This window comes from Lithobates pipiens, unplaced genomic scaffold, assembly GCF_037356315.1.
Source record: "Lithobates pipiens isolate NorthernLeopardFrog02 unplaced genomic scaffold, aLitPip1_a1.2 Scaffold_25, whole genome shotgun sequence".
Lineage (NCBI taxonomy): Eukaryota > Metazoa > Chordata > Amphibia > Anura > Ranidae > Lithobates > Lithobates pipiens.
Window position 1 is genome coordinate 112,509,288 of NW_027507787.1, and position 14,884 is coordinate 112,524,171.

Here is a 14,884-nt window from a genome sequence, read left to right on the forward strand (position 1 = left end):
TAAAATAACCCCCTTCTGGGAGAAAATAAGAGAAATTATATTTTTAGTGACAGGGGAAAGGGTGGGAAATTCTCCATGGGAATGCCTGTTCCATGACACAAAGAAAGGGATTGCGCAATACAGAGGTACAATGACCCCAGTCCTATTGAATGTAGCTAAATCTTTGATCCCGTGCCATTGGAAGACTGTGCAGGTCCCGACAGTATCAGAGTGGGTTCGGAAAGTAGAACATACAAGGGTAATAGAGAAGTCCATACAGACACTGGAGGATACAGGTCAAAAACATCTAAGTAAATGGCAACAATGGGGAGCATTTTTGAAAAAGGAGTATTATATAAGGATGGAGAGGGAGAGGAATGAGGGGAGCTGAGTAGGGGTTCGGGGGCTTGTTGTGTGTTTTTTTGGGGCGGGGATCGGGTAAGGGATTGGGAATATTAGTAATGTTATTAAAAAAGTATGTAATTGAAACCTGTATATGTTGTTTTGCAAAAATAAGAAAATAAAAAAAATATTTAGGGGCTAAGTTCCGTGAAAAGTGTGTCTCCTATAAAAGTAAGATGTCCGCCCCCATTTTGTAGTATTGTTGAAATGCCTTTGCTCTTTAGCTGGAGAATTTAGGCCCTGTACGTTATGCGTTACTATAGAGTAGGTCGGTTGAGGCTTACTTGTCATAATTATTCGGCAGGGTGTACTCATTGTGTGGCAGCTTGAAGAGGTCATTTCGGGGGACTTCAGGGTCCTTCGTTCGGACCCCTACTTGGCACGGGAGTGCATCCAAAGAAAAAGAGATTTGAGAGGGAGGAAAAGTGGAGTTAGAGATGTAAAAACAGAAATAAGACTGTACATTCATTGTCATCCCGGGGGTGACCATTATAACCAATAATGTCAGACAAAAGAAACCTGTACACTGCATTGCAGTGTGACTACTGGGGTGCCAAGTCCCCATTTTTTGTTGTGAAGTTGTCCCCACTCTCATTGTAGTGACAAGTTCACCGCAAGTGGCATGCGCTTCCCCCCAGGCCCCACATATTCATCAACTGAGAGGGTCGGACAGGGCCACCCCCCGGACTTAAGGCTTCGTTGGATAGTGGGAAAAATATAGGAAAAATTTAACTTTTAAAAGTTTTGAAAGAAAAAACAAATCAAACCCAAACAGAGTATCACAAAAAACAAAAATCCAATAAATTAGCTTTCTTCCTTCCCTCTTTTGTTTTCCCCTAATCAGGTGTGAGGCTCGATCTGAGGTCAGGGGCTGGATCTTCTTCTTGGAAAACTGCTGTCTCTTCTCTGTAAATTGAACCAATAACATTACCCTTTACAAAAGCAAGGTAGAACAGGAACAGTCAAGGAACAGCATCTGAGTCTTCAAGGCAGACCTAGTCCGTTTGTGGGAGGGACATCCCCTGGGACTAAATTTGAATATGGTAGTTTCATGCGTATTCAAGTAACTGGTGGAGACTTCCTGGCCCTGGTTCTTCCCTGTCGGGACCACAAGGGGCACAACGGACAACCCTCGTCAATGGGGGTGTTGGGAGGCTGTGGTTCCATAGAGAGTAGGCCCAGGTCCTGGAGCAGCGCCTCGCCGGACTGGAAGTCAGTGAAAGAGTGGGGTTTACCCTTATAGGAAAATGTTAGTCTGAATGGGAATGACCATTGATACTTGATGTGATGATTGATGAGTTGATTCTGAGGCAGTTTCAGCGCTCTTCTCTTCTAAATTGTCATCTGGGCTATGTCTGCAAAAATCTGGACCATGTGTCCTGCCATAGATATTTCTCCCTTCTGTCTTGCTTCCATCATTATTCTTTCCTTAATCCTGTAAAAGTGCGGTTTGACTATCACATTGCGCGGTAGTCCGTCTGGTCTGGGAGCTGTCTGGGCCCGGTGTACCCTATCCAGTTCCAACTGATGGGGGGAGATGTCCAGTATTAATTGCATCATTAGGGCATGTATTCTTCTAGGTTCACTTCTGTCTCTGGGAGGCCTCGTACCCGAAAATTTTACCTCCTAGACCTGTTTTCTAAATCTTCGATCTTTGCGTTCGCTTGGTCTAGTTGGTCCTGGAGAGATGTGATCATTCTAGAGTTTTGGTTCACTCATTTCACTGTGCCATCCATTTTGGACTCAATGGTATCCAGCCTCTCTCCTATGTTTTGAAAATCATTCCTCATGCCAGAAGTAATGATATTGCAGGCTTTGGACAGTTCTTGTTGTAGAAGGGCAGAGAATCTAGCTAAGGGAACTGTATCTCCGGAGTATGTGATGGCAGGGGCAGGTGGCTGAGAAGATACAATGCTGTTTTGACTCAATGACTCGCAATTTCTGCAAGTTCAGCCATCCATCTGTCTGTAGAGGAGGCTGGAGAGTCTGTAAATAATAGGGCCCGGTCAGGGGAACCCGACAAGGGAGACAACTGTGGGTGTTCGCTCTGTGGGGAGAAGAGCCCTTCCTGGGACTGGGATGAGAAGGGGTCCCTGTGGACTTCAGCATGGGTTATGATACCTGAACAGGATGGCGCTGTCCTCTGATCCTGACCCCCGACTCGTGCTGGATCTCTCCTCTTAGTCACCATCATGGCTTGTGGGGAACAGTCTTTGAGCAAAGGGCTGGCTTTCTCCACGGCAGTTTGATTATGCTGAGTCTGCCAAGAGGACTGCTGATGGGCGTTGAGGTTGCCTTGATGTGCGGCTTCCTCTCCCTGCTTCTGCTCGGCCCATGGAGTCATCTGCTGCTGGAGGGGCTGTGGGCTGCGTTTCTCCCTTCCCGGGTGCCATCTTAGCCTGGGGAGACTGCTGCTTGGCCTGTGAGGAGCGGGTCTTACTAGTTTGCTGGGAGGGCCTCTTCTTATGTGAGCTGCTCCTCGCCACTCTCCGCTGCACTATCCACTGATGGTTGATCCCTCTATGTTCCGATCGCCACCAGCCCCCCCCCCCCCGTCGCTAAATATAGCTCTTTTTGGCCAGAGGTGAACAAAGCCCGATCAAGGCGTCGTGCGAATGCGCACTTAGAATGACCTTTTTTCCAAAATGGATTTACTTAGCAAAAAAAAAAAATAGAAAGTGGTGACTAAATACCACCAATACAAATCTTGAGCCCCCTCTATCTGTCTCAAAAAAAATTATGTTGCATGTCTGAGTAATTGTCATTCAAAGTGTGACAGCTTTGAAATCTGAAAATTAGCCAAGGCAGAAAAGGGGTTAATGTATCTGATATTGAAGTGGGTAAAGATGGGAATTGATCCTCTATCACTCGTGCGACTTTCTGCAGTAGTGGTACGCTTTAACAGGCCACACAGGGAAGTCTCCTCTCTCAAACCACCAAAATGTTCTGTAACCTCCTCCCACCTAGGTGGGTATCTTGTCCGCGAACGTCTCTCAGAAGAAGCGGGATCGCGCATCCGCGTGCCCGTGCAGCCCCAATGCGCTCGTGTCCCCAGGCCACGCTGCATCTCGGATCGTCAGGAGTGCTCTGTGATTGGACACATCCATCATGGGATCAGGAGGGCCAATCACAGCCATAATGTAATGTATGCAGAGAGCCATTGCCAGGCGATCGGCTTTCCTTCTCCTTACACAGAGCCTGTCGGTGAGTAGAAGGAGAGTGGATCTGTGCTGCGAGCCGGGCATCGATGTTTGAGCTGATTTTTACAGCTTTTTACATACTAATCACCCAGCTAGTGTCCCCAAAACAATGTCATGTCACAGTGTCCCCACACAGTAAAAAAAACACCTGTCACACATCTGTCCCAGTGATCCTCTGCCACACATCTGTCCCAGTGATCATCTGCCCACATCCGTCCGTGATCATCTGCCCACATCCGTCCGTGATCATCTGCCCACATCCGTCCGTGATCATCTGCGCACATCTGTCCGTGATCATCTGCGCACATCTGTCCGTGATCATCTGCGCACATCTGTCTGTGATCATCTGCGCACATCAGTCTGTGATCATATGCCACATCTGTCCCAGTGCACATCTGCACACAGCTGTCCATGGTCATCTGCCACAACTGTCCCAGTGCAAATCTGCACACACCTGTCTGGGATCATCTGCCACATTTTTTTTTATATTCTTTATTTTAAAGTTTTTTTTCCCTTATACAAGCATTCTCTATTAGGCGTACAAACTTTTACAGTCATTATTTACATCACATGTATGTAACATTTTTTCCTTCACTCCCACCCCCCCCCCCCCCCAAAAAAAGGGGGACTCCCTGCCACATCCCTCTTTGTCAACTCTATCCTTCTATCAAACCCAAATATCACACTGTTTTCCTAAAATCAAGCCATTGTCGCCATATCTTTTGATATATCTCCCTTGTATCTTCTGTTCTATGTAAGGACTCTTCTATGTTTCTCGTCCACTCCACCCTCATTATCCACTCTTTCATCGTCGGAGCCTCCTAGTTTTTCCAGAGGCATGGAATCAAGGCTTTAGCGGCGTTCAACAAGTATGGAACTAAAGTCAATCTATATTGGGTCACCCCCTTCTCTGTGTCATGGACCAAGCATACCCATGGTTGTTTTTTGATCCGTTCACCTGTTATATCAAAAATTACTTCTATTATTCCATCCCAGTAAGTTTGTATTTTAATACACTCCCACCAGAGATGTGAGAAAGTCTCCAGGGGGGAACATCCCCTCTAACAAGTTGGGGATTGTTATTCTGGGCTTCGAGATGTAACAGAGCAGATCGTCTGAAAATCTCCCACCCGAATTCCTTGGATGTCTTGATTTTTGTGTATTGCAGCCAAGAGAGGTTCTAGCGTAAATTATATTAGAGTGGGGAGAGTGGGCAACCCTGCCTTGTCCCGTTGGATAAATCAAGGGGGCAAGACAGGGTGCCATTTACACTAACTCTAGCAGTCGGATGATAGTAGAGGGACTTAATCCATCTCATCATCTTCTCGCCCAGCCCTTGATGTCTTAACGTCTCAAACATAAACCCCCATTCAACTCTATCAAAAGCCTTTTCGGCATCGATTGACATAACCGTGGGGGTACCCTTCCTAATAAATTCCTGCACCAAGAGTATAGATTTTCCCTTGGACAAACCCCACCTGGTCATTATGAATTCATTTCAGTAAATATAATTTCAATCTCTGCTATGATTTTTGAAAAGAGCTTTATATCCGAGTTTAATAATTAAATTGGCCTATAACTCTCTAGTGCTGCTGGGTCTTTACCATCTTTCAGAATCCAGGCTATATGTGCTAAAAGTGACTTCTCACCCTCTCCCACTGCATTAAAATAATCGCACAATTTGGGAGCTAAGTACTTAAAAAAAACGTTATAATATAAAATGGATTATCCATCGGGACCCAGGCTTCCTCCTAGGGCGGTATTCTTAATTGCCCTCTCCACTTCCTCCTGCGATATGGGGGCTTCCAAGGCTTCCATCTCCTCCTCCTCCCCCCTCGGGAAGTCCAAATCCCGTAGGTACTTCCTTTCCCTCTGCTTTCCCATATCTTCTCCTTTCTGCCTTATATTGTCGAGGGCACTATAATAAGAGTGGAATTTTCTGGCAATATCCGAGGGGGAGAATAACCTCTCACCCCTCTCATCTCTAATCGTCGGTATAAAGGTCCTGTTCTTTTTTTCCTTCACCCTTCTCGCAATCCATTTACCTGATCTATTGCCCCACTGGTATCTTTCCTTATTTATGGTGTGGAATGTGCATTTTCTCTATTCTAAAAGCTCTTCTATTTCTCTCCTCTTAGCTCTCGTCTTTCAGGTATCCCTTTAGGCTTAGTTCTTTGCTCTAGCTCATGGATCTCACTGTTTAACTAAGCTTTCTATTTTCCCTTTCCTCCTTTTTCCCTGCTCCAATCCCAATCAAAGCCCCCCTTATTACTGCTTTATGTGTTTCCCAGAGAGTAGCGCATTACATTTCTGGCATATCATTAAGCTCAAAAGAGGTTGTTAGTTCCTGCTTAATCCTACTGATTGATTCTTACTCCTGGATCAATGAGTCACTTAGCTTCCAAAGCTTTCCCCGAGCAAGGTTCTCCCTGTATTTCAAGTTGGATTTTCACTGGGGCATGGTCCCTTTTTTTTCACTGGGCAATTTCTGCCCTTTTAAGAAATGGGACTAATTGGTGTTCTATTAATATATAGTCAATCCTAGAAAAGGATGTATGAATGGGAAAAATAGGTGTAATCGCGTTCCTTTAAGTGACTAATCCATCAGGCGTCTAGCAACTGCCAGTTTGCCAGTGCTTTTTTTTACTCTATTCTGTCTTTTCACTGTGGATCGGTTAACCCCCCTGAGGTATCCACCTTTGGGTTGATACTCCAGTTCAGGTCCCCTGCAATAATCGGTTTACCTTCCTTGATTCCATCGAATTTTTTTAATACTTTCTTGAGGAATTTATCAAGGTTCTTGTTCGGAGCATAAACATTCACAATCGTACATTTCATGCTAAATAATTTCCCCTTTATAAATAAATACCTTCCCTCTGAGTCGACCAGACGCTCCTCCACCTCAAACCTTGTTGTCCTGTTAAAGCCAATGGCTACACCTCTAGAGCGTGGGGATGAAGTGTCGCCATAGAATCAGACAGGAAATTGATTTGATGCCAATCTAATCCCTGCAATATGTGTGATATGCATCTCCTTGAGACAATGCCACACCTGCCCCCAAGAATTGAAGTTTATTTACTTTAAATCTTTTTGCTTTTGTATTTAGCCCCCTTACATTGTACGTAATCAAATTGACCACTACCATGTATTACTTCTTAAGAGGTATTGGGAGTGTATGATCAAGCCCAGGAAATATCTGAACGACAGAGAAGGAATGAGGAAAAAAACCAACCCTAAAATCATCTACCCCTCCCCCCATGTCCCCTCCTGAAAAAAAACACCTGAAAAGGCTGGAAAGAACCCCCCTTTTTTTTTTCGTCTATGGACCTGGCTGACCTCTTCCTCATGTTGCCTTCTCTCTGTAGTCCCCGGGGGGCACCCATCTTAGGCCGTCCAGATCCCACCCCGATCCCGCCACCCCTTCCCCCTTCAATCCCCATCCCACCGTGCTTTTTTAATCCTCACTTCTTTCCATTCTTCCCCCCCCCCCCCTCTTTCCTCCTATTTTCCTTTCCTTTTTTTTTTTGTCTTTTTCTCTTTCCTTCCCCCTTTTTTCCCCTTCTTCTCTCCCTACTGTTCTCTTTCATTTCAGTTTTCTCTGAAATAACTGGATTCCCTCCCCCTCTCCCCATTCCAGTAAGGTAAGGGGGTGAGATATCCAATTTATCACAGAAGTCCTTCAAGTCCTCAGGAAAGTGCAGAACTACAGAGCGACCATCCTTTCTTCCTATCAGGCAGGCTGGAAACCCCCATTGATGAGATATTTCTGATGCTACTATCAATTCCGTTGGGGGTTTTAATAATCTCCTTCTCGTCCGTATCTCCGCAGACAGATCCGAGTAAACCTGTAGTTCTGCCGCATTATAGGCTATTCCTGGGAGTGTCCGCATTTTTACCGTAATTTGAGCTTTCTCTTCCGCATAATGAAACCTCACTATCACATCTCTGACTCTCAGACCTTAATGCGGGATGACATGTAATCCTATGAATTCTATCTATTTTTTAAGATCTCTGTAGTTTCTCTATCTAATAAAGGGTTGAATAGCTGTTATGCTATTTTTCTTAATTCCGCATTCCTGTATGTCTCGGGGAGGCCTTTGATACGCACATTCTTCCTCCGGCTCCGATTCTCTTTATCTTCTAATTTATAAAGGAGGGCTCTGTTCGCTCTTTGTAGGGAAATTACTTGTTCCGATATTTCATCAAGTCTCTGATCATGGGCATATAATCTTTCCTCAGTCTCTTCCACCCTCCCAAGGGCCAGCCCAATGTCTGCCCTTACTGCAGCAATGTCCACTTTCAGTGATACTTCCATTTTAGCGAATATCTCTAACATCTCCTTATTTGTGGTGCCTCCTCCTGGGGTGGGGATTGCGTGCTTCTTTCCCCTACTGAATCCACGTCTCCCGCTCTTTTCTCCTCCGCCTCCTCCTGGACTTTAGATTGCGTTTTAACACTGCCTTGTGGACTACTCCCATCACATTTTGAGCCTATTGTCTTTGCACCATTAACTTTCCCAGCTTTACTCTCTCCATTTTCTGTCTATTTAAGCCTGACTGCAGGGGAGCCCCTGAACTTGGGCTACCCTGCCCTTCCTCTATTATACTGCTGTTATTAGCCATATACCGTTGAATACCTCCCGGACTTGGGGCAGGTAGTGCACTTTTGCCACTTTTGTTTGATTTCCCCCTCATGTCAGTCTATTCAGTATGAGTATCTAAGAGCTCCATCTTTCTTAACCTTTCCTATTCTCCAGTGCCTCTCCAGTGACTCCAAGGTATAAAAAATAAAATAAAAGGAAGTCTCAAGCTTATATGATCACTTGGTAATCACATTAGCCATCATATTACAGTCGCAAGGTGGAGCATAAAATGAGAGAGAGAGGAAAAGAAAAATTATGTGGTGGTATGATGGGGATCACTCCAAAAGTTCTAATACAATGGGGTTTGAGGTATCTTTAAATGTATTAGGAATATGAATGAGGTTCAGTCACATAACATAACAGCCCTGGAGCAGAAGAAGTGAGACACCAGCTGTGAAGTGTTGTTGATATTAAACTTAAGTAGTGAGGCTTACTGTGAGGCTTCCTATTCCACCAAGATTTCCTTAGTATAATAACAGTATTATATAACAGTTGTTAAATTGTCCATTTCAAACTGAGCCTAGGAGAGCAACCGCGACAGCACTCAATTTGAGTTTAGCCCCCACCTCACATATATCCTTAAGAATGTGGAGTAGATGGATATATTAGGTAAGCAGCCCAGTTTCAGGCATATGCTCCCCTCTTTTTATTGTACTACTAGTCTACTACAAATCTGCTGGAAAAAATATCTGAATTACTGTCTCTATATTCCTCTGCTGATTTCAATGTCTGTCATTCATCAGTCCTGATCCCAGTGCTCTCTTGTCTTGAATATAACATCTTCTTCAAACTTTATTGAGAGATGGGAGTATGTGGCTCCTTCCAGAGCCTTTCCTAAGACTTTGCATTGGGTACCCCCACATTTCATAGGGTCTTCCCTCCACAGAAGATCAAACACAGCAGATATAATAACTGCGGAATTCCTGCTTACCCCTATAGTGATTGTAATAGTCACTCACCTCCTCTGCGCTGTCCAAGGGGATCTCACAGCAGGCTCTCTCTTGTCGGCAAAAACAGCACCATCGTATTAGTTGAGGCTGTTGCCAGTGCAGCAAAGATGCTGTGCCAGTAGCAGCAATGACAATGTCAGTGGTGGTATTATTATTTATCTTATGTCATCTGATGCCGGCTCTCCATCTTTACTTATCCTGTTGGATTTGTCGGCTGCGTTCGACACTGTCGATCATGGCATTCTTTTAGATAGGCTTCGTTATAATGTCGGACTAAATAATTTAGCCTTCAGCTGGTTTGAATCATATCTTACAGATAGGATTGAACAAACTACACTGGGTCATTTTAAATCTAAGCCGCATGTGGTTACCTGCGGAGTCCCCCAGGGGTCAGTGCTTGGCCCGATTCTGTTCATTCTTTATCTTACTCCTTTGGGCCATATTATCAAGCATTAGAATATCTAATTTCATTGTTATGCGGACGATACACAGCTTTATGTAAAAGCTGCAGCTGAAATTCCTTCTGTGCAGTCACCCCTTTCAGTCCTTACCGCCTGTTTGGAGAAGATAAAGGAATGGATGGAACAACATTTTTTGCAACTAAATAGCTCCAAAACTGAGTTTATCATGATTGGAATGTCTCACCAGATTAAATCATCGTTGATAACCAGTATTGCCTTTTCAAGCTCTAAAATTCCAGTTTCGTCCGTAGTTACTAATCTTGGTGTAAAAATAGATTCCCAATTCACCTTTGAAGCACATATAAATCAAGTATGTAAGACTTCTTCCTACCATCTTCGTAATATCTCTAAACTTCGTCCTATTCTTTCCTTTTCTGATGCTGAAAGGTTGGTTCATGCCTTTTGTCTCCTCTAGGCTGGATTATTGCAACGCACTTCTCATTGGGATTCCGAGAGAGTCTGCAGAGGTTACAGTATATTCAAAACTCTGCAGCGAGGATCCTAATGAGAGTGCGGAAGCATGAGCATATTACTCAGATTCTTAAATCTCTTCATTGGCTCCTGGTTTCTGCTAGGATTGAGTATAAGGTCTCTCTTCTTACCCATCAATGCATATATGGACATGCTCCACCTTATCTTAAGGAACTTCTTAGATTGCAAAATGTACCTCGTTCCCTTCACTCAACTAATTTGAATTGTCTAGAGATTCCAAAAACTAGATTGAAAACAATGGGAGATAGGGCTTTTTGTGCTGCTGCCCCACGTCTGTGGAATGCTTTGCCTGATAGTTTGAGGGTTTCTCAGTCTACTGAAAATTTTAAAAAGGGATTGAAGACCTTTCTTTTTAGCAAATTCTTTTGAACTATGTTATCTATCTGTTTTTATTGTAACTATGTAGCACTTTGAGGTCTTTTGATGGAAAGTGCGTTATAAATTGTATTATTATTATTATTATTTGCTGCAGTAACAGTGACTGTGGCAGTGGCAGTAGTACTACGATGGCTCCAGCGTCTTAAGCTCTATGAGGTTCCGCAAAAGGCAGGCAAGCATCTCCACCATCTACACAGCTGATTTATTGAGGGTGCTTCAAGTACTTCCAGTCATTCCAATATTTTGCCCCCAGAGATTGGCAGCAGATGGTGGGCAACAGGCAGCAACAGTGGGGCTCAGAGTCTGTTTCTTCAGATTACAGGTGGGACAGGGGAAGGCTAGGAGGAGGGGACCAGCAAGCTGGTTGAGCTACACACTCACTGTGCGCAGCGGGTGATCGCGCTCCACTCCAGCCGGCTCAGCATCTCCTCACGTCTCCTCTTGCTGGCCGTAAGTGAAGCCGAAGGTGGAGCGCAGGGTTCCGCGAGGTGGATTGGGATACCTGGCGGGCGCCTACGTAGCGGTGCCCCCCCCCCCCCCTCTGCACATGATGACTCAGAACCAGACGATCATCTGCCACGTTTGTCCCAGTGATCAACGTGCCATTTTGTGGAGGAAAAAAAAAACTCTTCATTTTCCAAGCAGTTGTGGGCAAAAAATTGCAACATCAAAAAACTTTCTTTGCCTCTTACTAAATACCTTGGACTGTCATCTTTACAAAAAGGGTTCATGTGAGGGGTATTTGTACTCTCCTGACATTTCAGGACCTCAAGAAATTAGATAGGCAGTCAGTACATCAGGATTGATCAATTTTCAGTGATACGTAGCATAGCTTGTAGACACTATAACTCACACAAACCAATTATCATACATTTATCAGGATTTTTTGTATTTTTTTTTTTTACTAAAGACATGTAGCAGAATACATGTTGACCTAAAAAAATTTTATCCAGAAGTGTGCACGTATACAGTCCAAATAATCACAGTCAGTACAAAACAACGCAGTACAGTGCAAAGTAGTCAGAGGACATAAAGTACATAAAGACATTTAAGTCCCCCCCGTGTTGACCTAAATTTATGAGGAAATTATTTCCTCGTATTATAAATATTTTTTTTTTCACTCTTTTTTCACTTATATCGCAGAAAAAAAACCCCCAGTGGTGAATAAATACCCCCAAAAGAAAGCTCTATTTGTGTAAACAAAGTGATAAAAATTTAATTTGGGTACAGTGTAGCATGACTGAGTAATTGTCATTCAAAATGTGAGAGCACGGAAAGCTGAAAATTGGTCTGGGAAAGAAGGGGTGAATGTGTCCAATATTAAGGTAGTTAACGTTGTCAACCGAGGCTGTGCATTTGTAAAATCCTACAGGCAATACATAAAGTGGCCCTGCTCAGTGTCATCTGTGTGTGATTCTTGTGTTTCCACAGCAGTGTCCTGTGTAACCACATGGAGCTCAGTGCTATTGAGGCCAATTCACACTGTACAAGCTTGCAAATTGCAGCTGCCCTGTGTTGCCGACTGCGCTAGGTTTGCTTAATTGGTATCGTTATGGCTATCTTCAACTCTGCCTGAACTTTGAACAGGTCCAGAGTTGTGTTACTACATAGGTACCCATAGTGCTTCAACGATCTCTTACCCTCTCTTAAGAAACATCCACTTATAGGGCCCACAACGCGCTTGTGTTTCTGGCTTTTTTCTAATGGAAATTCGTCTTCTGTAGAGTTCCCATTGTTTCCAATTCTGGTTAACCTGCGTTTCACTCCAGGCCAGCGGACCAAGGGATTTCCTTAATTTGCATGGATTTCCCCTCACTTCCTGTTTTGACTGTGGGTCAGGAAGTGAAGGCAAATCTCTCCAATGGGGAAAAAGATAATAAAAAAAAATCTGTCCAGTTTTATAACCCCCCTTCTACTTTGTATCCTTATTGTTACCAGAAAATCATGATAAAATGTAACTTTTTTCTTTGCTACCATTGATTACTGTTTTTAGACATTGTGTTTGCGTGTTCAATATAGTTGTACACTTTACTCATATCTAAAGTAAGTTCAAGTTCATTTTTAGGCACAAATTATTTTCAGATGAAGCTGTACATATTTTCACTGAACACGTTGGCAGAGATTTTTTTTTCATTAGGTAGTCTTCGTAATTTAATTCTTTGTATGTAATTCTGTGTTTGTTTTTTTTCACACAGGAATCTGTTATGTCTGTATGGTTGATGTTCAGTGACATGTCAGCTGCACCATTAACCCTCTATGATCCCCTGGAATTATCATTATCTGTTGTATCATCAGATGACCATATTTTATCAGTTCATCAACCGGTGGTGTCAGCACACTCTTGGTCCTTGCCTATATTAATTTTTGAGAGTCCAGGTGAAGGGCCCCTGCTGCGTACTTCTCTTTACTTGCCAGAGCGATGCAGAAGAGATTCTTCAGGACTGCTCAGTGCTGGCTATGTCCGGATTATATTCCCAAGAAATGTAACACATGGTGAATATCCTGGAAACGACATATTACAGAATGACAGTGATCTGACTTCTAAGGATAGTGATAAAGTCTTAGCTGTTAACAATGTTATTCCTGGCACAAGTGACATAATTCTAAGAAGTGATAACACAGTCGCTGAAGATGAAAAATCTCTTTCTGGCGTTGCTGATATTGTCACAACCCGTTGGGGAATACCTGGCTTAGAAGAAGGACTCTATGGGCTTCTTGCCCTTTTCTCTTTGCTAACCCTCCTATTTTTTATTAGTTGTCTGACTTTTATAAGGAGACACAGAAAAAAATCAGCACCTGAGGGTCCTGGGAATCCTGAGGCACCAAACTGGGTATGGCTGGAAGGGCCTGAAGTTAATGGACCAAGATCCCAGGGAGCAGTAAGTGAAGAAGAGGAAGAAAGAGGACAGTGGGAAGGAAGAGAGACGGGACCACAAAGCCTCACCAGTACATTCCACCCAGTGAGACATTCAGTAGGGCCTGAGACTACTGGTGGTCATAACTCTCATGTTGGCTCATTCTCTACACCTGTAAGCCACTCTAGAGCCTGCTTGGAAGCTAAAAAGCCAGGATTGCCTTCTTTAAGATCGATAATCCCACAAGGAGATAGAAAAATAGAAAGAGGACCTGATGATCCCTCTGTGCGCTCCATTTTGGTAGCCAGTGAGGAAGATATCATGTGGGTATGCAAAGACATGGGTATGAGGGAACCTCAGGAAATCCTGAGCTATATGGAAAGAATCAGAAGTGAAACAACTCATCACGGAGAAAGGAGGAGAGAGGTTACACAGGGTATAGGAAATGTAGCCAAGCACAAATGTTAGAAGATTGACTTAATTTCAACAACGTAAAGTAAGTAAGAAAAAAACTTAGGGTTAAGAAATATTAATGCCCTGAGATAATCCACCTTCTTTAGACTCTGGTAGTAGCATATGTATTTTCCATTCCATTGTTATGGTATGAGATGTCCTAGTGTTATTCAGCAAATAACATTGAGGGTCCTGAAACAAACCATAGTTATAGTATTCATAACTGAAAAATGTAACACTCGCATTTTTATGAACTTTCTATTCTTGCAAGAATGAGGAAGAGTGAAATATACACATGATCAATACAGGGATCTCTTTAGTACAAGGGGCACATCATATATTTTACAAAGGTTTGAATAATATTTAAATGAATATATAAGGCTCCTCCATCCGCTCAGTGGGGAATCTGTCTGCTGAACACCACTGCGCAAGTGGATGACAGGTCCGTGTCTGCTCCGCTCCACAGCCACTTTCCTCTGTGGGCAGTCGGATGGAAAATGGACCTCCTGTCCGTTTCCATCCGACTTTCATCAGATCTGCCAGACGGATGGGGACTAGATTCCCCATCCGTCTGATTTTAGGGGATAGGATCAGATGTCGTTGTGATGAATGTTGGAGGAGAGAGTCTTCAGGGTCCTCACTTACATTGGTATCCCCATCAGAGCCCTCCATACATCCAAGTATGCCCTTACATTGGGGTCCCCCTTAGCTCTGTAATTCGGATTATAGTACATAGTAAGTAGGAGAAATCTATGCTGTTGCTGGGGGGGCAGGCAAGAACTGTGCATATCAGTTGGGTAGGGGGTGAGAGTAGACTGTGCACATCAGCTGCCAGATAGATAAGGAATCTCCATACTTCAGGCCGCTACAAGATTTTATCTAAGTTTTCTACACTTTTTTAGTGTTGTTAAGTTTGGTGGTTTTATACAGAAAAAACAGAAGCTCTTGCCAGCGCTCCAAATAGGAAAGGCCCTCAAGAAAGTCTGACAATGTACACTTAGAGCAGGCTCCATTTGAATGTAGTCTATGAGAACAGATTAGCCACCACTGAGGTCCTCCAAAGCACACACCA

At 43.6% G+C, this 14,884-nt stretch overlaps 1 protein-coding gene across 2 annotated transcripts in view; it reads left to right on the forward strand.

Annotated features, from left to right (window-relative positions):
• Positions 1-14,884, forward strand: part of TMEM132A (transmembrane protein 132A) — a 408,370-nt gene that overhangs the window by 378,101 nt on the left and 15,385 nt on the right. For both annotated transcript variants that reach the window (XM_077454804.1, XM_077454805.1), the window contains exon 11: positions 12,700-13,855. In XM_077454804.1, coding sequence (XP_077310930.1) covers positions 12,700-13,827 — 1,128 coding nt within the window. In that variant the 3' untranslated portion in view covers positions 13,828-13,855. The remainder of the gene's footprint in view (positions 1-12,699; positions 13,856-14,884) is intronic.